Source organism: Aquila chrysaetos, chromosome 4, assembly GCF_900496995.4.
Source record: "Aquila chrysaetos chrysaetos chromosome 4, bAquChr1.4, whole genome shotgun sequence".
NCBI lineage: Eukaryota > Metazoa > Chordata > Aves > Accipitriformes > Accipitridae > Aquila > Aquila chrysaetos.
Window position 1 is genome coordinate 52,250,075 of NC_044007.1, and position 23,550 is coordinate 52,273,624.

The 23,550-nt window shown below is 49.3% G+C and overlaps 1 protein-coding gene across 1 annotated transcript; it reads right to left on the bottom strand.

The window, feature by feature from the left end:
• Positions 1-326: 326 nt before the first annotated feature.
• Positions 327-21,779, bottom strand: GATA6 (GATA binding protein 6). Its single transcript, XM_030012682.1, has 7 exons — positions 21,706-21,779; positions 19,366-20,291; positions 15,584-15,750; positions 12,140-12,265; positions 10,643-10,730; positions 10,442-10,548; positions 327-1,935 (listed from the first exon to the last, which is right to left on the bottom strand). Exons 2-7 carry the CDS (start codon positions 20,270-20,272, stop codon positions 1,768-1,770), a joined length of 1,563 nt encoding a protein of 520 aa, XP_029868542.1. The 5' UTR covers positions 20,273-20,291; positions 21,706-21,779; the 3' UTR covers positions 327-1,767.
• Between the last annotated feature and the right edge of the window lie 1,771 nt (positions 21,780-23,550).

A 23,550-nucleotide genomic window follows, 5' to 3' on the forward strand; every position in this document is an offset into this window, starting at 1 on the left:
GCTATAGTGTGAAGGCCAAGCAAAACCATGACAGTTCTCACAAAGCATGGGATCTGTTCCCGAGACTTTCATCAGAAAAAACCTCCTGCGTGTGAATGAGGGTCTTGTGTTGGTAGGTGGAGGCCCTAGTTTTACATATCATCAGAAGGCATAGTGAGGGGAGCTGCAGAAAAGCGACACGCAATGCAGACTTAGCTAGCCAGAGCAGGCACTTCAGCTGGAGACCTTCCTTGCAGCCATCAGACACGCCGCCTGCATCAGGTACATTTGCATAGCTTTTAATGTAGCTTAACAACTGCATTGGAGACAAAGAAGAAGGCACAGTGTACAGGGAATAAAAATATCCCAAAATGATACCCTTTTATTTGTAAAGCTCTGATGAAACAACTTTCCAAATGACATCCCACTTAAAAACCAATGGAAACCAACCTAACTATGTGTCAGTCACACTATACAGATTGCATCCTACATTTTCAAGATGCCTAAATATCTTATGGCGTATTTACATATGTATCAGTTAGGTAGTAAAGTTTCATTGCGATTTGTTTCTTTCGAGCACATACTTACTCAATGGCAAAAAAACCCCTGGGGATGCATTTGCATTTTTGTACAACACTTCTGAGCAAAAGACTAGGGCAATTTTCCTGAGAGAAGGCTTGTTCTTTGAAACTCTTGCTTTAACAACTGGAAATACAGAAAGTGGATGGGTTTTTGTTGTACTAAAAAGCCTAAGGATGCCTAGTTAAGTTTTTCTTTTAAATTATTTACGTACCATTAAGTTAAAATGTTTACATTCATTCATTCGTATAAAAACTGTTGTTAAATCTTATGCAAATGATTTAACACTGATTGCTGCAACGCAAATTGCACTTCTTTAAAAAAATTATTGTATATATGGAAGAAAAATATCTGATTGCTACCCTGTTTACAAATTTCGACTGACTTTATACAGTTCAGCCAGAAAATACGAACTTTCATAAACCTCAGTCACAGTGTACTTTAAAAGTTATATCGCAGTCTTGCAAAGTGAGTAAATATTTTAAACCAAAAAAAAAACCCCACCCCAAAATCTTAACAAGCTGGACCTTGTGAGACTTGTACCAAATGTTGTGATTTCTTCCAGGGGCATAGCTGGGCTCTGAAGAGCAGAGCAAGGCACACTGAAGATGGAGGGCGCAGGAAGAGAGGACCGACAGGGCGAAGACATCAAATGTTCGGTGTGAGACGTCTGCACCAACTCAAGCAGTACGTACTTCTGATGCTCGTCAAAAAGTATCTCGCTATCTCTGGTAATTAAGGCCTTTGCTACTCCCCCCCGACACTGATGACTTATGCCAAATTCTTGGGGGAGTAGGCAATGAGAAAGTGAAAACAACTATACAATCAGAAAGGCAGCACTGCTGGGTAAGTCGAGGATGTATTTCTGGAATCTATCAATAGGTCTAGGTTTATCTCTTCTTTTTTTTTCAATTTTTTTTTTTTCTTTTTTTTTCTTTTTTTTGAGAGAGTGTAAGGCTGCATTAGCTATCCCCCGGTGGGCATTTGCTTTCTCTATATTTTTCTTGCATAGATGAGGAACTGGATGCTTCAGCAGACCCTCTTTTGAAGGTTGAAAAACACCTCTGCCGCCAAGGCACGAAAACAATTTCAAAGGAATGGTCTTTGCCAGCACTCCCTCTGCCGCGGCGACCGCTCTGCAGAAGAAACCGTGTACGGACGCCTGGGGGCTGCTGCGCAGAGCTGGGATCCAGCTTCCCTCGCGCCGGGTCACGCCAGAGCCAGGGCACACCAGGGATCCTGTCTCACCGATGCCGTCACTTCAGCCGTGGAGGTCAAGCTGACTCCTGTGTACAGCCCGTCTTGACCTGAATACTTAAGGTTGCTGCTTTCGGGACTGGTGCTCTCTCCTGGGCCAGACATCACTGACGAGCTCGCCTGGAGCAGGGGAAAGAGCAAAGAGAGATTTCATTGAGCGGGTGAGCTTTGCACGCACCGGGGTGTGAGTGGGAGCACGGTGGACTCAGGGCACAGCTGCTATCCCAGGATTTCTGTGGAAAGCCTGGGTTTGCCCTCTGCTTGCCCCTGTGCCTCAAAATCCTGAAACTAAAAAAATGTCTCAGGGTCAGCCTGCTCATTCAGTCCCGCTGATGGGAGTGACAGCTGCATTTGGAGATCAGCACGTGGTTATCTTCACAGCAAGGTGGAAAAGAAAGCGCGTGATGTGCAGAAAAACCTAGAAATCAGACCATGATGAAGAAGGTAACATGTGTGTGTCCCGCTGCCCCCTACTGAAGGGACACGGATGCCAACACCAAAAATGTGATCCGGGAGTGGTGGCACCTATAGTTTTGCTTCCCAGTGGGAGAAGCCCAATACATCCCAATTCTCCAGCAGTGGGTGCAGATCACCTCCTGGAAATCAACCTTCTTTGGCTCCCTCGACCTTGAAATGCCTAAAATCATTCCTCACCCTTCAAAACGCTAGCCACATCCACTTCACCCCTGTAAGACTGGCCACTAAAAGAGATGCTCCTTTCATCTCAAGTGGAGAAACTCTATGCCTTTGAAGCAGGAGCCTTTTTGTTCCGCCAGCTACACACACAAGACAACACACAGGGGAGCCCTGGTAGGCACAAAGATGAACCTCTGAACTACACTGGAACCAGTCCATTTATTTTAACATAGAAATGGAGAGTTACAAAGACAAAGAAACGATCATTTTTTCCATGAGGCTGAGCAGATCTGCTAAAGAGGAAAAATTTGCAGTGCCAGAGAGAGAAGGGGCAACATTTTCACCTGATAAAGGAAATGTTTAAGAGGTGACTTCATGCAAAATTAACTCTTGGATATGACAACTTTAAAACCTTAATTTACTTGTTAATGGATAGTCTTCGGATGAGATTCCTTAAAAAGAAAGAAAAAAAAAAAAAAAGACTGTCCTAAACTGTGACTGCAGAAGCTTCCTGCCTGCTGTTTAAGTGAAAAGTATACATATTTAATCATTTTACAAGAGTAGAGCTCTTGGCTCTCCTGGAGCCGTGCCAAGCTAGCAGTCCTGACATAGGAAAAGCAAGGCTTCATTTATTCAAATGTAATTTCCAAACAGTCCTGTGCAGGGTTCTTGCTGCTGTGCTCAACCCAGCGAAAACCTCACCTTCTGAAAGAGATACTCATTGCCAGCAGTCACTTTTGTCTGAAATAACCTGGACTCCAATATTTTCTGTAGCTTTTATTAAAATGGTTGATTGCCGCTATTCTTCTACCCAGTCATCAACCAGGATCCCGCTCCATCAGTTGCTACCCAGAAATGCAGAGATGGAAGGAACAACTGCTTGCCCCCCAAAAACAGCTGAAACAGCTCTAATCTTAATACATTTTATCACTCTCTGAAATACACAATTGCCAATCAGTGACAACGAATCTCTGTATCCTCTTTCCCTGTGACTATGCACGGAGAATTCAATGAGGCAAGTTTCATGCTAACCTTTGGGTCCGGTTTTGGTCTTGCATCAGCCTAGTTTTTTAAAAAGGCTTTTTTTATTTCTAATACATCAAATAGATCCCTGTTAGCACAAGAGACATCATTTTTAACAGCCTGAGTCTTCCCACAGTGGAGGAAGGGTTTAAATTAGAGTTGAGCAGTGTTTGCTCAACTTGAGCTAAAAATACTAGGAGCTGCTTTGAAAGGTTCCCGTTTGCCCATATTTGCTGCTGTTGTTCCGCTAGGCAAGTATCTTATCACTACCTGTTTTTTCCGGGCTTGGAAAATGTAATTCACCCTTTTCCTGATTCAGCCCTACAAAGGTGGGGCGCAGGGACCCACAGTTTCCATGTAGGGTTATCAGCTACCCCTCCCTTGGGCACCCCAGAAGGGAGGACACGGAGGCACGTCCTGTTTGAAGACTGCCCATCCCTGCTCAACCAAGGCCGGATCCTGGCTCCATTGAGCCAGGGCGGGCAGGACCTGGGCAGGACTGCTGGGCCTGGAAACCCCACCCCGGTAATGTCATGACAAATCCAGACAGCTCAGGCAGCTCCCAAAGTGAGACATGGAAAACAAACTTTAGCTCATGAAAAGGATGCGGCTGAATCACGGCTCTGCTCCCGAGCCTGCCTACCTCTGCTCTTTTCTTCTCCAGCTTTAAGGGATGAAATATGACAGAGGTTACAGTTAGTTGTTAGAGGACGTTTGTCAGCTGGAATAAATAAGCTGAACAATGCTGCTGAAGTCAACAACCTCTTCTAATTCACAACAGCTGGCTCTATCAATAAAAAGGTAATGGATTTATTTTTATTGCTGAAATCTGGTAATAGGATAGATAATCAAATGAAGGTCAGCTTCCTGAGGAAAAAATGAATGAAGCCCATTAGGAAGAGCTTGCCCCCCCCAAACAAACAGAGGAAGGTTGTGTTTGTCTCTGCAAAGGTTCTTCTTTTTACACAAACCAGCAGGAGCTGGTCATGGGGCAGCCCCCAGGCAGGTTGTCTGGATCAGAGGTGGCCTTTCTGTAGAGGACCTGCCCACCATGCTCACAGGGAGACCTCAGCCAGAGCCACAGAGGGACTTGGACACCTACATCATACTCAAACCTGCTGTCAATACCCTGGAGCCAAATTCACCCCCACTAAAGCTGGCCCAGATCAAAACCAGGCTGCTTGGCCTGTAGAACAGCACCAGCATCTCTGGCTGAAGGATTCCTGCTGTCTTGCACTGACTCCTTCCTGCACCATCTGCCCACAACGGAGAGCAGGGAGAGGGTAGGGACACCCCTGCCCCGGTGTTCCCCCACACCTCTGCAGCTGAGAGGCAAAAGCTCTGGGCAAGGAGTTGTGCTAACAGCTGGAGGGGGTGGCGAAGGGTCTTGATCTAGACCTTTGCTCTATCAGATAGACCTTTGCTCTATCCACTTCACAGGTTCAAAATGCTGCATGAATTTTGAACATTACAATTAAGTCTGTAGTAAGCTGAGTCTTAGCCGACACTCTCTTCCTCTTCAGTTAGCCTAGTTTAGTTTCACTACACTTAAATGATAAGCACTGTCAGCTGAAACGCACTTGCAAAAACTTCTTTCACATATAACATATTGTGGGAAACTGTGGCGGGGTCCTCAGTTTTCCAACCTCAGCCTCCCTGCAATAACTGCCATCCCCACCAAAAGCACTTTCTCCCAATACTGTCACTCCCTGGTTTCTGAAGAGCAAGTCTCGGCACTGCAAAACCACAGCTTTTTTTTCTGATTTAGTGACCCTCTTAGTACGCAAAGTTGTCATTTCTTGCTAGTCCAATTGATCCTTTTGTTTATATTGCAGACGTGTATGATTACATATCTTCTAATCTCTCCTTTGTATTATAGCAACATAAATCTAATACTTCATTTATTTCCTAAGGGAGGCAACTTCCAGCGTGGCTTGGGAAAGCTGATGACCCCACTGCTGTCGAGGGCTGTATGAGTAATTGGCTTTATTGCTTTGGCAATAAAACGAAACCAAGCAAAATGTATGTGTCCATATGCATATAGAAGTTTTGGGTAGAACCAAAAATACTCTTTTTCCTTGGTTTTCCTCACTGAAGCAAAAAAGCTGAATTGCTTTGTTCTGTTTGATACAAAATGAAATGCTCTCTTTTGGATACATGTACACGGAGCAAAAAAAAAAGAATGACTGAATGTATGATACTGAGTGGGGAGAAGAAAGCAGCATCCAGTTTTGTCCAGGAGTGAGGACTAACACAGGAGAGCAGGAGACCAAGAGAAGGTTTACACTGGAGTATCAGATCTCCCAGCATAATGCCCTGACTACCAGACTATTTGGTATTTTAGGTTGCCATGTCCCTCGTGCCTCCTGTTGATCTTATTCCACCTGGTTTAGATAAATATTTACTCATACCAGGACTGAGGCACCGTGTTCCCATTTTCCAGGTGAAAGTCCTACCAACCATGCTGGTGAGCCTTTCTCATGGAAACTCTGTCCCGACGGCTATGAAATTATTCTATACCAACTGAAATCTTTATCAGATAGTCTGAAGGACCCTTGGCCATTCAGCTTTCCGATATCCAGGTGCTTAGGAGAGTTTTTTTAAGACATCAAGTCTCTGGTTCATCCAGACTCTGGGAGATACTGTATGGAGGCTGATTCCCCTATAGCCTGCATGAATGTCCTACCAATCTGCTGCTTAAACAGAAGCAAAGAACACCACCTCTAACCATCTCGAGAACCCTCTTCTGAAAACAAAAGAAAGCAAATGTAGGAGAAGCTGTTCAGATAATTCAGCCCAGGTTGTCAGGCATTTTGGGGACAGTTAGAAATGCATTTTCCTGCTAGCTCACCACCTGCTGAGGCCATTTCAGACAGCTCTCTCGCTTTCCACCCTACAACACTGAAAAGCCAGTCCTGAACCACTTTTCAAGGTAAACCTCCAAGGGAAGTAAGCGCTAGTTTTACCTGCAAGACAACTGTCCAAAGTTATTCTATGGTGTGTGATTACAGTCCTTCTGAGAAAGCTCCAAACTGGAGGCAAAGGGCGCGCTAGAGTCTTCTGAAAGAGCAGCTCCCCTGGTGCTGCTGAGCCTTTACTGACATCAGCCCTGGCTCAAGGAGCTTCCATGTCCTGCCATAAAAAGCAGATTTTACAGCAGTTTTCATACTGCCTTTTATCCTAATAAGGGAATAAAGTCCTTCTGGGAATCACACTAGTTGGAGCCCCTGCATGGAAATGGATGGGTGTGCGCTACAGGCCGTGCCCTTCGTTTAGCAACTTGCTCTGCATAGCTTTTCTCTGTACAGTTTCAGCAGCATCAAAGGAAGAGCAGGTATAGATGCAGATGCAGGCTGTCTGAAACCTTCAAATCTTCTTTTTATGGGGATGTAAGGCAACTTCATATATCATGCAGCTGGACCTTTTCCATGTTAGTAACACAGGACACCCAGTACTTATACCGCTTAGGAAAACAGAAATAGGCCTAAATCCTAGATCCAGATGTGAATTTGGCACATAGCCCCTTTGCAATGGGACAACGAAATATCTCCGATCCAAACACTTCTACATTTTGGGATGTTTGAAATCAACTTTGCACCCACAGCAATTCATTAATCATATCTTTTAAATGTTTAAACTTCAGCTAGAACATAAAATCAACATTCAAGGTTCTTGCTAATTTGTCTCAAAATTGGCATCATATAAGATCCCCTTCATGAAATGGATAGCCTCAAAGACATTTCCAAGAGTAATTGCTGCCCTTCTCTTTTTCTGCCCTCCCCTCTTTATTTTCCTTTAAAAGAGATAAAGAAAGGTAGAGCAAAAAGTGAATATTACTGACACAAATGAATTCTGCTGAATTTCATTTCCATTAGATTTCTACATAACTGGGAACTCTTTTGGCAGCCTCCCATAAAAGGCATAATAAATTGCTTTTGTACCAGTAGAGGAATTCATTTTCTCTGTTTCATTTAGCAAAAACATTGCTGTGAATTTCAGACAACAGTTTCTAAAACGTCATCAGATTTCTCTGCCTAATGTCAATTTGGCATTTTTCCCCTCTTCACAGAATAAAGGCTGGAGAAGTGAAAACAAAGCAAAACAAAAACAAGTTGCCATGCCAGTTGTGTAACACGCGGGGAATGAGCCAGGTTCGCTCTTCCAGCAGGTGCCCTTGTTTCGGCAACATCACCAGCAGCACTGGCAGGAATTGATGCCATTCTTGTTAAAGTGACCAAAGATTACAGAGCCTGGGTTCATCCATCTGAGGGTTTTCCCTCTTGACATGGCCCGGAGAAGTTTATTCTCCTTGTGTAAAGCCATTGCCTGTTCTAAGAATAAATACAAACCTTCAGGCTATCAATGGGTCAACTCAACTGGGGGGCGCTGGTGGAAATCAAGGAAAATAGAAGTCTAGCAGAGTGTCTTTGCTTCAGCCTGTGATCAGATTACAGGCTGTCTCTCTCTAAAATGCTGACATCCCTTCACTCCTGACACCTTCAATGGCCCTTATGAACACTCAGCCCCTCCCACAAGATTTAGGCCCATAAGAAATTATTTCACTTCCTTTGCAGCTAGTGATCATGTTCCCGAATAAAGTCTGGGGCAACAGGAGCCAGTCTTAACAGCCACCGCTTTCTGCTTTCCACCTCCAGTCTTCCCTGTCCTCATGCCATTGAATTACTGATGCTTGGGCAAAGCCAGGACCCCAAGGGAAGGATGTGGCCATACCTGCAACATGTCCTGACAACTGCTCCCCTGCAAATCCCATCCTCATTTATGTACATTCGAGGCTGGAGTGCAGGGGTGGGAGATCACTAGCCCCTCATGTAGGGTCAGGGAGAGTCAAGGGGATGCCCATACGTCTGGTCGCTGCTGCAACCTCCCCGCTTCAGCGCACTTCACAGCCTCCCTCCATCGCTTCCTTTTATTGAAATTTTTCACAAGAGGTAATTTGCAAGTGCTTTGCACATGCAGGCTACATCTGACTGAATCACGGTGGGGAAAAGGCTGTGCAGATGTTACTGTCCTGCCTGCTGGATACAAGGGGACAGATTTCCCTGGCCCTCATGCAAGTGTCCTCTCCAAGTCTGATCTACTACAGAAAAATCAGGGAGAACAGAAGTCCTGGCACTGGGGGATGCCTTCCTTCATGTAATTAAGAGCAGCCTCAAGTTCCCTGGGAGTTTCTCTTAGCTGCAGACAGCTCTCAGCTAGCCTTTTGGCTGACAAACCGCGTCCTACCCCACTCTCCTCTGGTACCCACACAACTCCACCTGGCAAAATTATATTACAAATGGTACTATTAAAATTATAACATGAAGATTATTAATAACAGGTTTGGTATGCTCTCCTAGGGAGAAGGACTGCAGAAAGGAAGGCAGGCTTTAGCCAGCCAAGAAGGCAACAGCATAGAGGAATGGGATCTCGTCTATATGGCCCCTCCTCCCCTGAGCAGCACACGGCTGCGCTGCCTACGGCCTACACTGCTGCCTCGGCCTCAGCTGGGACTGTCCTTCTAATTCTGTCCATTATATAAATCTCACAACATTCCTCAGGATCGGTAGTGCTGCTTAAGGCAATGTAAGGAAAATTTGAGGAAAATTTGGCCGCATCTTTCCCGCTGCAAATATTAGGGGAGAGCCTAAAACACTGCATAGTAGTTCACTGGGGGGATCCTGAAACCCAGTAACAGTTCACTTTTTGGTTAGTGTTTCTCTTTTTTTGATGTGATCTGTTTATTTTATTGGACTGACAGGGTTTTCTCATGTCAAAGACAAGCCCTTTTAGTAATATCCTTGTCTGGCAGCATCCAAACCCAAAACCCAGCGCCTCTGAAACTGGGTGGCCCTGTCAGTCCACGAACAATCGCATTTGCTAAAAATGGTTTTTTTCCTCCCCTTCTACAATGAAACTTTGTACATCAGGAATTAAACTATTGAAAGGAATTTGGATGTGGGAACGCTGAGACATATTGAAAAATAGTTATTATAAACAATGTCTTCTTTTTATTAATAAAGGAGTAGAGAAAGCCACATTAGGAAAGCTTTTCAAAGAAATGATGTGGCAGATTAAAGGATACAGAAGGCCCGAGGAGTGAGTGTGGATACGGATATGTATAGCCAAGGGGTTAGAAATTAATCTACATTAAGCTTCGCAACTTTAGCGCTAGTATTTGTTGTCACGCGTGCTAACTGAGTGAAGAAAGGAAGTTTGAGATGGTTTGAGTACATGATGTAAAATAAGGATCAAAACTAAAGCAGGGGATGATCAGTGCTCCCCTGGTGCTCCTCTGGAGCTCAGTGCTGCCAGATGCTGAGCATCTGGCCCCTGAAGAGCCCTTTGCAAGGAGAGGGCTGATCTACGCACTGCAATCAGCGGGCTGCCCCAGCCCGGTTTCAGTTGGGTCTGGATCAGGGTTTAAGTGCACATCTTAGTTTAAAACAAAAACCTTTGTGCTTCCCTCCATACAGCAGGATAAAGTTTTGCTGGAGTATACCAGTCATTTGGGATAATGTGTGCAAATGCATATATATTTAACAGCTTCTGGAAAACTGAGAGCACCAGTGCCTTGAATTATAAATTCAGATCATTTCAGAAAAAAAGGGGTACACGCACAATTGTTTCTTGAAAGGATCAATTGGGCATGACTTATTGTCTTTCCTCCAGAAGAAAACCTTTGAAATAGAAGAACCTGAACACTTCAAAACAAAACGTCTGGGGTTAAACTGTGGTTAACTTAATCATAAAAATTATATAGATCTTAATTAAGAGGTTTGTAAAGTACTTCAGCTTGTCGTTGCGTTTACAGCTATATGTAATATCCTCCAAAAATCTTGTTCCAGTACCAGCTAACAAAACTGGAAAGTTTGTTTAGATTATTGTTCTGCTAGATAAGATAAAAGCTGCGATAACATTGCACAGTGATCAGCCTGCTTACAGACACCAACACCGGCTTACGGCTTACCCCAGAGGCTGCAGTCTGTGTGCTGGGAGAAGCGTTTTTGCTACAGTCATCTGAGTTAGTAGAAGACGTGGATGTTGGAGTCATAGGAACCGCAGTAGTACTGCTACCTGAAAGATGGGGAACCGGTATTAAAAACAAATATTTTCCAGCAAGGGGAAATAAAACTCTTGCAGCTCAACTGTCTTATACTTTTATATTTACCAGAGCATGCCTTTGACTTATTTATGTTCTTAGGTTTTCGCTTCCTGGTCTGAATTCCTTCTTTTTTCATAGCAAGAGGTCGGGGAACCTGAAAAAATTAAATTTCCACATCGATCACAGAGGTATATATATTCTCATACAAAAAATCAAAATACACTACAAGATCAGTGATGTTGAAAATGCCTGTTGAAGTCACGTATAGCAAAATTTTTCCTGTGTCACAGTAGCGATTCCAAAATAACTTTGCATTTTATTTGGGCAAAGCAATGGGTTGTTTCAAGGGGAGTTGTATCTGAATAAAGAAAGCAGGGAAACTTTTTTCTTTATGTGGGCTAAACACTGTTTCCAACACCTCAGTCAGTCCACAGATAAACAGCACACTTTTAGGGAAAAACACCATCATTTGGCCCCAGGTCACATGAAATTGAATTGGACAGGGTATATCTGATCCCTGATTCCTTATTCCAGTCAGTTAGGAATTATCTCCACTGGCTGATCCTGGAAAGCAAGAATGCATATGAGGGGAAAAAATATTCCTCTTCCTATGGACCAGCTACGCAAACCAGATCATTGCCACTAAGTGTCTTAGGACAGAAGCTTTAGGCCATAATCGACTTAGTATTTGATCTTATAAGCAGTTCTACCTGTGATACAGCCTTATAGTATCCAAATTTATATTTATGGGGAAAATGTGCTCAGAAATCAGCTTTGTGTTCTGTGTCATCACAACAATAATCATTATACAGAAAACATTGGCTTAAAATATATTTTAACTTAATGATAACATGAGTTTGGGGAAAGACAATTCAGGCATATACTTACTATCTTTATAATGTTTAAACCTGTGATATAATTTACTTTTTCCTTGAGGACTAGACCAAGTCCCAATCAATCCTAATGCCCTAACTCTTCAAACACTTGTGCTTGACTGTAACTGAATCACAGGGGCATAACAGGCTCCAAGTCTCACCCAAAACATACTCCACCACATTGAGGATAGAGCTATTTTCTTCCTCTATTATTGCCTAGCAAAGGCTGGAATGACATTTAAAGTTTTGCTGGCATAGCTATGTCTGTGCATGAAAAACTGTCTTATTAAAGGTCTAGGGGTTTTTTTTCCCACTGCAGAGCTCGTTTAAATCCCGGTGGCAAAAACACCACTGCCACTCATCCAGAGGTGGTTTCTTTGTACAGATCTGTCAGGAGAGCTACAACGGCAAACACATTAACTTGTCAAAACCATAACTTGCTAAAACAGTATAACCATTTTCTAATGCTGGGCATTTTCCAGTCATTTTATCCTTTTTTTTTTTTTTAACTCCATGGTCCAAACTGTGAGTCGAGACCATTAGCATCAACAGAAACATTGACCCCGCTTGAGGAAGCCCAATGCCACCCCTCCAAAGACACCGGGCACCCGCCGGCGGGAGGACCACCCCTTCCCCAAAGGAGCATCAGAACCGGCAGGGAATCTCCCTCAGCAAAGCAGCCGCTTACCCCGTGGAGCTTCATGTAGAGGCCACAGGCATTGCAGACAGGCTCGCCCTCCGCGTTCCTGCGCCACAGGGTGGTGGTTGTGGTGTGGCAGTTGGCACAGGACAAGCCTAGCCGCCGGGACGAGGGCTAGGGGCAAGCGTAGGCAAACACAAGCATAAACAGGTGGGCAGGAGCAAATGATTTATGTCTTTACAGTTTATAAAAAGTACTTTAACACGCAGCAGGGACGGTAGGAGGGGTTTTTATAGCATCTATCAGTGACATCCCAGAATTAAAACAAGATTATCCTCATTTCAGAGACTGGAAAGCTGACATGAAGAGGTACTGTGAGTCTGCAACTCTGGGCAGTCATGGCAGAGGCAAAATTCACGTTTGGGAGCTGCTGACCCCAGGGACCTCTGTTCAGACCGCCAGGCACTGGCTCTTCTTCCAGCAGGACAGCTAGGAAGCATCTCCACTACAGCTCCATCCAGCTGAGGAGAAGGCACTTCACCCCTGTGCCGCCTCTCCAGCTGGTTCAACGCCCTCTCCCCCGTGCAGTAGGCAAAGAGGCAGCTCTGAACCTGCCACCAATACTCCCAACTCACCGGAAAAATCAGCCGCTTTAATCACCTGCCCTTGGTGGCACCACGGCTGGGGAAAACTTTCCCGGACATCCCAGGGGTAACATGTACAACAGCGGCATCTTTGTAAAAAGATCTTTTAATCATCACCCATTTTACCCTCATGCAAAAAACAATGTGCCTCTGGAGCATGTTTTACAGAGCAGAGCTTCACCTCGGACAGCAGAAAAGCTGGTGGGTGACAACAAGGTCCCCAATGCAAACAAGCCATTTATGACACTCTTCCGTGGAGTTTGGAGCCAAGATGAAGCAACCATGTATCAGAAATAACCGTATAACCCAGAGCTTTATGGCTGCAGGCTGTATATCATAAGTGAAGGCAGTCCTCATAAACATGTGAAATGAAGGTGAATGGGTTATAAAAGTCCCTGTAACAAGTGATCTCTTTTACGTTCATCACAAGCAAAGAATTCCAGCTACATCATAAATCTAGTCTTTTTCAAAGTATCGTATTGTCAAAAAAATATAAAAAAATCTGTGCCTAGCTCTGTGTCTGGCAGCTGAACAAGTTTACATGGAGAAGTCAGTTTTAGAGGATTGCATTAATCTTATTCTGACTATAAAGCGCCCATAACTGAAATTACTAACTTAAGGGTACGATGCCCTTCCTCTTGAATCATTTACTCCTGGGCTGTTAAGACGTAGTTCGGTCACCTTTGATACCGCAGAGCTGCCTGCCACTTGGGAAACCGATAAAAATGTTTTGAGAATGAAGAATATTCCAGAGTAATAACTAAGTTTCTTGAATTTTATCTGTTCGAGTTTCTTTAGCAGTAAGCTGTCATCTTACACCACAGCTCAGAAAGAACTCCAGATTAAATACGAATTTTGTAACTTTGAATCAGTAATCCATTATTAATTGCACAGCAAAAAAAAACCAGGCACGTGTAATATAGGTTGAAGTACATGCATATACTTTTTAATCTTAAAAATCCAGGTCTCATGAAAACAGAATTTTTGGCCTTGTTATTAAATACATGTGCACACAGTGTCCAAATTGCACCCCTCAATTCAATAGAGTTTTACATGGATCAGGTGAAAAAAAGCTGCTTTTAACACATATGCTTCATTTTCTTTCTTTGCAAGTGAAATGCTGTCAGACATTTCACTCTGTTAAATCTTTCTTTCTTTTGCATGCAGTCTGGTATAAATCTTCATATATTTTATTTCAATAGCTTTTGCGCATTCCTATATCTAAACAAACAGGGGGGTTGCGCATGTTTTGAAGCTAAAATGACTTTGCTGCTGCAGGAATTTTATCAGAAACTTTGGGGCAATCTAAACATGTTTAGCATTTTCAAAACATTTTCCCTTCTCACCTACATATTTCCAACTGTATGAACACACAGTCATGCTTGATTTATAGTTATGGCCAGGGTACTCAGTAGGGATTGTTACGCAGAGCTATTTCAGAGTTATTTCACTGAGGTGTCAGGCTGAAATTGGGCTGCAGTTTGACGCTGTTTTAGTCTCCTCAACCCCACCTCTCCTTCAAAAAAAAGAAAAGAAACATAGAAATGCCAGAGCCAGGTATCAGCTACTTGAAATCTGCATTGGGCTAGCGTGCCACTGCCAGTCGAGCTCTGACACTTCAGACAAGCGGCAGATCTGGCCCATCTGCTGTGTTTGTCCCCGGTGATGAGATCACACCTTGTGTCATGAAATGTAGTGGACAACGGGCTAGAAAAAATGGGTACCCAGCAGTAATCAACCTCTGGATTAAAGTTAAATTAACTCTTTGGCTTAAAGAAAGGTCTTTAAGCAGAGGTGGGCTGGTTCTTGAGCGCTTACTGTCTGCTCTGATCATCACGGGTTTGGTTTTTGTTTCCCCACCCCCGCTCCCGTAAGGGCATTAAATTCAAATGATTGTGAAATAAAGAACGGGATGTGTTTTAACACTAGGAAAACAGGCATGGAGCGAAGCAGCTGGCGTGACTGAAAGGGGCTTGAAAGGCTGATGGGTTTGATACACTGTCTCCATACACAAGGGTCCAAACATCAGCTTGGATTATACTGGCGTGATTTATTGTGGCTCACTCGGTAACAGCCATTACTGAAGAGCGTATTCTTTCTCTCTGCTGACCTCCACCCAGATTTGCTAAACATAATGTGCAGTTCCCACTTGTTAAATTTTCTCCTTGCCTATTCAGTGCCAGCCTGAGTTATAAACAGGGGTTCTGGTTTGTACTATTTATTTCCCCCCCTAGTTTTAGGAGTATATTTTTAGAAAAATTGCCGCTCATTTCTTAGGAGTAAAACAAAACAAAGGCTATTATCATTGTTTAAACAATTGGTTTTCTTTGAATTATATACAAAACTTGCTTACATTCCCAAGGATCGAGCTCTCAGCAAACAAAGCAGGTCTGGAGAAATTCCTAGCCCTCTGAACAAACACTTTCCAACCTTGAATTTTTATTTTTTTTTTCCTGCTGGAAATGTCCAACATCAGCAGCACAAAGTTCTTCCAAGCCGCCGATGCCCCCTCATCTACAGGGTCTATCAACTCAAAAAGCCAGGCCTGCCCGTGCCCTGTGTGCGGCTTACCGGGGGCAGAGGGCGATTTCACCAGCGCAGGGCCCGGAGGTGGGCCCGAAGCAGCACCCAGAAGGCCGCCAGCCCTTTCACCCCTCACCGGGACCACTTTGGCCTGCAAACCTAGTTAGGAGCCCCGCTTTGGTTTTGCAGCCGGGGGGATCGCCGGGCTAACACGCTCTGATTGCGCTGGCCCACCCTTGCCCCTGCTTTCCCCCTGGTTAGTGCTGACTGGGTGTCCCTCGGGTGCAGCTCCTCTCGCCCCCTCCTCCCCTCCATCCCCACTCACCACTCTCTTCTGGGGCTTGATGAGGGGCCGGCTGAGGCCGTTCATTTTGGTGTAGAGCCCGCAGGCGTTGCACAGGTAGTTGCCGGTGCCGTCCCTCCTCCACAGCGGGGTCTGGATGGAGCCGCAGTTGACGCACTCCCGGCTCTCGGACAGGTCCTCCAGCAGCTCTGGGAGGGGGGCAGGAGCAGAGGGGAGAGGCGGTGGGGCACGGCCGCCGGAGGACGCGCAGCCCCGCGGAGCGCTGCCCCGGCCCCGCCGCGCCGGGAGACGGGCCCCGGGCGAGCAAGCAACCGGCGCTGTTCAGCCCTCGGAAGAGCAATTCCCCGGCAGTGATCGCGGCCATGCGGTGATTTTTTACAAAAATCCTTTTTTTTTTTTTTTTAAATTTCTGTAAATGCACCAGACTCGCTGCCGGCCCCTGTGCAACCTTTGCTTTACAAACCGGAGCGGAGCCGGTGCTCCCCGGGAAGGGCTGGGGGCACCGGTCAGGCCGAGCGGCGACGCCCGGCAGCCCTGCACTCACGTCAGGATTTGGCCCGTCGGAAATCTGGCTGGAGCGGCGCGGGGTCCGCTCGAGGGGTGAAGCCCCCGTCGTGGTGCCCACCGAGCAGAGAGGGGGGTACACTTGGCTTTTGCGGGGGGGCAGGGGGAGTTAGGTGCCTGCCAGAATAGCCCGCTTCCACAGCCCGCCCTGGCAGGGCCGGGATACAAGAAGCAGTGGTTTTGCCCAATATTCCCCCCGGGTCGAGGCTGGGCAAGGAGTTTTTACCCCGACTCTCATTTTAAATGCTTCGCAACTAGTAAAAACTTCAAGTTTAGAGACAGCGTTTGGGACTCTGGCGTGCCAAGGCAGCGACGGGGAGCGAGCACTTCGCCTCGGCTCTTTGGTCAAATTTCAGCTGGCTGGTAGGAAACGGAGGAAATGGAAAGATATGCGGTGCTCTGCCTCCTGCTCTCATAGCTACTGAACACTGGGAAAAAAAGGGTCTAAATGCACGGCAAAAAGTAAAGAGAACCCACCTATAAAAGCAAACACCTTCACCCCTGCGAATCCTTATATTCTTGTTCTGACTCACCTCTCCATATTTCGGGGGGGGAAATAAAGACGGGTTTTACATATACCGTGCTACGTCGTGCAGAAATAATAAAAGAAGGTGTTTGGATTTCTGCAGCAGCTTTCGAGTTGAGCATGGGGAAGCCTGTTTCAGACTCATAGCTTCACCATTGATTTTTTTTTTTTTTTTGCTCCCTCCATCCCCTCCGCTACCTGCCTTAATTCATCATTGGGTTATTCTTTTACGTTTCGCTAGCAGCTTTGTGCTGTAAAGCAAAAGAGAGCTTGTAAACGTCAGGCAGCTTTGGAAAGAGGGCTGCGATGATACGGCGGGCATTGAGCTGAGAAAGAAACGGCTTTTTGGCCCGCACCCACCGAAATAGATTTCTCTCCTCCCTTCGTTTGCAAATTATTAGGAGCTAAACAGGAACGGGCACACGGCAGAGTCCAGAGAGCACGGTTCAACTTACGTTGTCAGCTCGTAGCTCTGAGCACATCGCTAAGATTTATTAATCTTTGCACTAAAAGCGCCATTGAAGCCTGTAATCAGGGAAATGCTTAAGGCTTCAAGGACGCTGGAAGTTAAACAGTTATTTGTCTCAGCTGTTTACTTCATAACATTACCTTCGTGCCTGCAGAAAGAAATTCTGCCGTGACAATATTTCTCGGGCATTTTAAAGATTTTTTTTTCCCCTTAAATCGTGAGAAATATAGTTCCCTCCAAGGAAAGCAAAATAAAGTTCAAATTTTAGATATTGTTTTAGTAACTCTACGGCTAATGTTAAGAAAGCTGTATCAAAACTGCCTAATATTTAGCCGTAAAAATATACTGCGGCTACAATTTTCCGGACGGCTGACAGAATGATTTGAAACGGGAGCACGCGTGCCTTCGGCTTTGCTGCCGCGTTTTCTCTTGCAGGAGCAGGAAACCCGCGTGGCCCAGGAGCTCCGGGCTCCTTCGCCCCGTGTTACGGCGCGATGCAGCTCCCCCGGCGCCCATCCTGCCCCTCACCCTGAGACCAACCCCTGCCCCCCGGCTTCCCAGCACTGCGGGCCGGAGGCACCGACCGGGGAAAGGGGAGGAAGGCGCCGCGGCGGCCCGCGCTGCCCGAACCGCTGCCCGCGCCTTTCCCGCCGGGCCGGCGGCCCCAGGGACACAGGGGCGGGCGGGCGAGGGACCCCCGGCAGCAGGGGAAGCCGCCGTGCCCCTCCCCGGCTGGCTTGGCACTCCTGCCCCAGCCTCCTCCGGCGCCCTGCTCCTTGCCTCCTCTGCTCCTTCTCCCCCAGACCTCTCCTCTCCCTGCCGCGAGAGTCTCCAACTCCAGCTTTCTCCCAGGAAAAAAAAAAAAAAAAAAAAACAAACAAAACCAAACCCAAGGGAAAAAAAAAAAAAAACCACAAACGGAATTTTTTCCTCCATCACCTAGTTTTACACTGTAACTTTTGGGAATTGAGTTAAAACCCTCAACTTTCATGTCGCCCTGAGACATGGCTTCTCGGCTTTCCTCTGCCCTTCTCCTACCCACTACAACTGAGTCTTCCTCCCTCTGTCATGTTAGTAAACACCAAGCGGGAGGCTTAAAATGCCTGAATCTGCCGGGAGACAGGAGGAGCATCGTCTACACCCCTCTGGAAAGATGAAAAGACATCGAGTAATTTTCTGCAACACTGCACTGAAAGAGAAGATCACAGTGTATATAAAATATACCGACCTGGTGGGGAGTTTATGATTAAAGCAAATGCTGATCAAATGTGTGTGCGCGCGCGTGTATACATGCACATATATACATAAATATATATAAATATACACAAATATATGTAAATATACATAGATATATTGAGAGAGATATATACACATACCCACACACACCCCTCTCTATACGTCTGTATTTATAGATACATACATACATTCTAAAGCTGAAGAGACTGCAATAATCGTTAATCTTTCTACCTCTAACTAAATCATCGCAGCTCAACCTCCACTTCTACAATTAATTTACTGACACCGAGAATTTCCTAAACTAATTAAAAAAAAAAAAAAAAAAAAAAAAAAAGGACGGGACACCTCGGAAGCGAAAGTAAAATCCCATCAGGAGGTGCCATATTTTAACAGCAGTTTAGAAACGGGGTTTCTCGTTCGTATCAAAGGTTTTGCTTTGCTGCTTTTCTCGTTTAAGGAAGCAGCAAAGGGATTTGTAGTCGAAATAATCCAAAAGGGGTCAAGCGGACCCCTGAAATTTCCCTTCGCGCTGCAAGAAAGGTGAATTCGCAGCAGTGAATTTGTCACCATTTCGTGGCCAGATCACTGCGTTTTGGGGAAGCACAAATGTACGGACCCGGGAAGCTTAAAAGCGAGGCTTGCACCGGGCGATTCGTTTAGGGAACGGCGGGTTTGCAACCCGGATTGCCGTGCTCCGAACAACGCCGCTTTTTGGGGGTGTGTGTCCCCCCCCCATCCCACGCAAACGACGAGAGCCACCTCCACGCCAGAAGAGCCGTGGTCCCGGGACCGCCGTCCTGCCACCGGCATCGGAGCCGCCGCAGGCCGCGCCGCCCAGCCGGCGAACCCCGCGCCGGGCCGGGCCGAGCCAGCCCCGCCGCCGCCTCCCCGCGCCCCGCCGGCACCCCCCGGGGGCCCCGCCAGCGGGCAGCCCCGACATGCGGCGGCCGCCCTGCCCTCCCCTGTCCGGCCCGGCCCGCCCCCCGCGCCCCCGGCGGCGGGTCCTACCTGCGCTGGGTGCCCGGACGGGGATGGGGGCGGCCCGGCCCTGGAGGCAGTGCAGCATGGAGTTCTCGAAGGGCGCCGTGGGCCAGGCGGGGGTCAGCTGCGGCCCCACGTAGGACGTGTAGGGCCCCGGGTAGGAGCCGTTGAGCGGCCGGGCCAGGGGGCTGTACTGGTCCCTGGCGCCCAGGCTGTTGCTGTAGGCGCCGGGCTCCCGGGAGGCCCCGTTGGCCACCGGCGGGCTGGGGGAGTAGGGGAAGCGGCCCGAGGGGTGGGAGCCGCCGCCGGTGCTGTATGAGGGGCTCTCCGCGGCCGACTGGGACCAGACGGCGTGGCCGCCGCCCGGGTGGCTGGGCTGGGCCGCCCCGCTGCCCTGCAGGTACGGCAGCGTGGGCAGCATGGAGCCCACGCGGGTCGTGGGCACGTAGACGGGCGAGCTAGGCGTGGAGTGCATGAAGCCGCCCGGAGATCCGTCGTAAGGCGTGGGGCCCTGGGCGGCCGAGATGGCCAGGGTCTGGTACATCTCCTCGGGCTGCTCGGCGCCGAGGGCGCTCGGCTTGGGGCCGCGGCTGGACCAGATCAGCTTGTTGGTTTGGTCTAAATCCGCGAAGAGCAGGATGTCCTCCCAGCTGGGCAGGCCGGAGGGGTGGGGGGCCCCGAAGTGCACGTAGGGGGCGAGCAGCGACCTGCCCTCGGAGGCGGGGGGCGGCGGCGGGGCCGGCCGGTAGCTGCCGTCGGGCTCCGGCAGAGGAGTCTTGCAGGAGCCGCGCTCGCCCTGGGAGCAGCCGGAGGAGGAGGAGGAGGGCGAAGGAGGAGACGGGCGCGGCTCCCTGGTCGCGAAAGGGCAGGAGGAACCGCCGGCGTCCGCAGCGCACCGCTTCACCGCGCAGCAGCCGCCTTCAGCCACGGCCATCCAGGTCCCCTTCTAGCCTCTGGGTGTGGATGGGGAAGGGGGAGGAGGGGAGGAGGAGTGGAGGGGGGGTCCGCAGGGCAGGGCGGGGAAGGAGGACACAAAAGAGCGGGGGGGGGGGGGGGGGAGAGAAATAATAACAACAAAGTTAGCAAACAGGACAGCCCGTCTCCCTCCCTTAATGAGATTCATCAGGGCTTATCTGGACCCTCTGAGCGCTTAATCAGTCATGTCGCCTCGGCGCTGTTGTCCCTGGCCCCAGCGGAATGGGATCAGGCAGCCCAGGTCAACAGGGGCCAGGAGCCGCCGGCCGCGCAGCGCCCCGCGCAGCGCGGTCCCGCGGGGACAGGGCTGCGGGCTCCGGCCCCGCTCCCCGCGCCGCCAGCGGGCTGCTCCCCTCTCCCTCCGCACCTTGGGCTGCGGATTTGAACATGAAGCACGCCGGAGGGAAGGTGGGCGGGAGGGCGTGGGGAGAGAGGGGAGCGAGGCGGGAAGGGGGGCATTTTTCCCGGTCTGTACCAAAGCCCTTTCCTTGGCTGCTGTCGTTGTTGTTACTATGATTATTTCAATGAATGAGTCATTTGACTCGGTTCCACCGAGAAAACAATCAGTAAGGCGATCCCTTTAAGGTTACCTCTCCGGAGAGCGATGTTAGCTTTTCCGCGCATCGCCTCGCTTGTTTGCTTATTTCCAGCCCAAGGTCACGGAAAGGAGGAGGAGAGAAAGGCAGCCGGGAGATGCGCACGGGCCGGGCCCCGACGTGTGCGCGGCGGCACCGGGGCAGGGGCCGGGGCAGGGCCGGGCGGGCTGTGTCTGCCGCAGGGGCCGGTGCCCGCCGGCAGCCCTGCCTGGGGGCCTGCCCCGAGCCCGAGCACACCTTTGGGGGATGGCACCCATCCCGCAGCCAGCCGCGGCGCCGGGGGCCGCGCCGAGACCGGTCGCATTGCGGAGCAGCCAGCTTGAGAGAGGCCGGACAGACAGACAAACAGACAGACACAGAGCCCCCCGGTGCCCAGCCTCCCGGAGAACGGACGGAAAGCGAAAGGGGAGGCAGAGAAATGACAGCAAGAGAAGCGGGCGGCGCGGCTCTCCGCTCTCAGCCCACCTCGGGGCTCTCCAGATAACCATAGGCACATCAATACAGGACGCACACGCACACACAGCCCCCTCGCAGATAGGCACCGAATACGTCTCTCCCTCCTGCGAGATAACTGCGAGATAAGGCTCCGGCAGATAAGGGCTCCAGGCACCGGCATCGGATGTTTGCCCACAAAGTCTCCCTCGGGCTCCCCCAGCCAGGCGCAGCCGCCGCCGCGCCGCTTTCCTCCCGCAGCGGCAGAAGGCAGAGAGGCAGAAGAGCGGGGAAGAAGACGGGAAATCGCGGCGGGAGGAGCGGGGAAGGGGTGGGTGGGGGAAGGAGAAGCGAGGGGCCAAACCTGCTGCCGGTGCCCGGCATGGGGCCGGGGCGCGGGGCCGCGGAGGGCGGTAAATCCAGTGCGGCGAGGGCGAGCGGTGGCGGCGAGTCCGGCGGCTGCTGCCAGAGCCGATGTATAAAAAGGAGAGAGGAGGCGCCTCTCGCAGCCCTGCCGGAAAACTGCAGGCAGCCGGCCCTGATTGGGCTCCGCGAGCCCTAAACAAATACGGAGCTCCGCAGGGGTGCCAGTCCCGGCGGGCAGCCGGCCCGCAGCGCGGCCGCGCCGGGGGCGGGAGCGGGCGCAGCCCCCGGGGGGGGGGCGTGGGGCACCTCAGGGTGCCCGCGGGTGGGGGGGCGGACCCCCTGCTCGGGGAGCGGGGAAGAGCAGAGGTGGACTCACCCTCTCAGATGCCCGAGTCTTTTTTTTTTTTTTTTTTAGCCCAGAAATAATACACACTCCCCCCCGATAATATCTTCTTTAGGGTGAATATTGACCTTTTATAAGTTTTTTTCCCCGCGCCTCCCGGCCTTGCAGCGGACAGCCCCGGGCTGCGGCCCGGGAGAATGTGTGTCTGGCTCTCGCCCTAAGCAATCAGGTGAACGTCTGCCCCGCCGCCCCCAAATCCCCTTAATTTTGCTCGTTAAAATCAGAGCTACCCGAGGGGAAAAAATGTGGCTCCTCCTTGAGTTGCCCCAACCGTCAGGTGAAGGCAAAGCAAGCTGTGGGATGTGTCCAGCCCAGCAGCAGGCGGTAGGCATTTTTCCCCCGTTTCTTTCTTATTCTTCTCTTCGCCCCCCCCCCCCCCCCCCAGCCCTCTTATCTCAGCTGTGTACAAACTGATATGGTACTTAGCAGGAAAGTGACTGGAAATTAAAATAACTTCGTTCACCAGAGGTTATCAGCTGGATATCTGTCATCATCAGTTTGTACAGAAAGAGTCATCTGCGGCGAAGGGCTGGACTAGAGCAGAGCCCGGCTCTCGGCAGCCGGCAGACATGAGCCCTCAGACAGAAACCGAGCCCAAACCTGCTGATGCGCGGTGCCGTCGCTCCTGGGGTAGGCACGGCTTTTCTTTCGGTCTTTCCAGGCAAGGTGATCGGGAGGTGAAGAATTTGCAGTGCTGGGAGTACGGTAAAACTCTAGCTGTAGTCATCCGCTCTGCCGGCGTGGGTGAGCGGATTGCGACCTCCAAGTTTTATTGTGCTCGTTAATTTTTGTGGTATAGCGCGGCAGGGGTTTGATCGGAAAATAACCACTTTCCCGAGAAACCGTTTCTCTATTAAATTGTATGATTAAAGGCGATACTTCTTTCCTGTCAGTTCTGTCTAAATAATATCTTGGTCACCCTGCCAGGTTGAAGTGATTTTTTTTTCTTTTTACTTTTCGATGTATTTTAGTAGGTGTAATATTAAATAGAAAATACGCTTTTGCAAGCGTGGGCAGCGATTCGTTGTCTGTAAACGCCCGGCGTGCCTTCTGACCCGCACTTGCCTCGCAGAACATTTTCACGGGTTTTTTACCTGCAAAAGCGCGACAAGAGCAGGGGAAGCCACGGGTGTCGATGCCCACACCGCTTCTTCCCTGCTTGGGTGCTGCCACTGCAAATTTCTGCGCTGAAAAGGGCCGAGCTACCGGCTTCACACCCCGCATTTCGTTTAAGTCTTTTGGACGTCCCTTCTCGAGTTAAACCCGAGGGTATTTCAAACACGTGTGAGGACGGACATGAGGCGAGAAATGCCGTGGGGTTTTTTGCAAGCGACAGGCTTTGCTCGGGCGAAGGGGGGTGTCCGTGCCCGTGTGCCCCGAGGGTGGGCGGCAGAGCCCCGGGCCGGGGGCTGCCTGCCCGAGCGGTGAGGATGGCTGGGA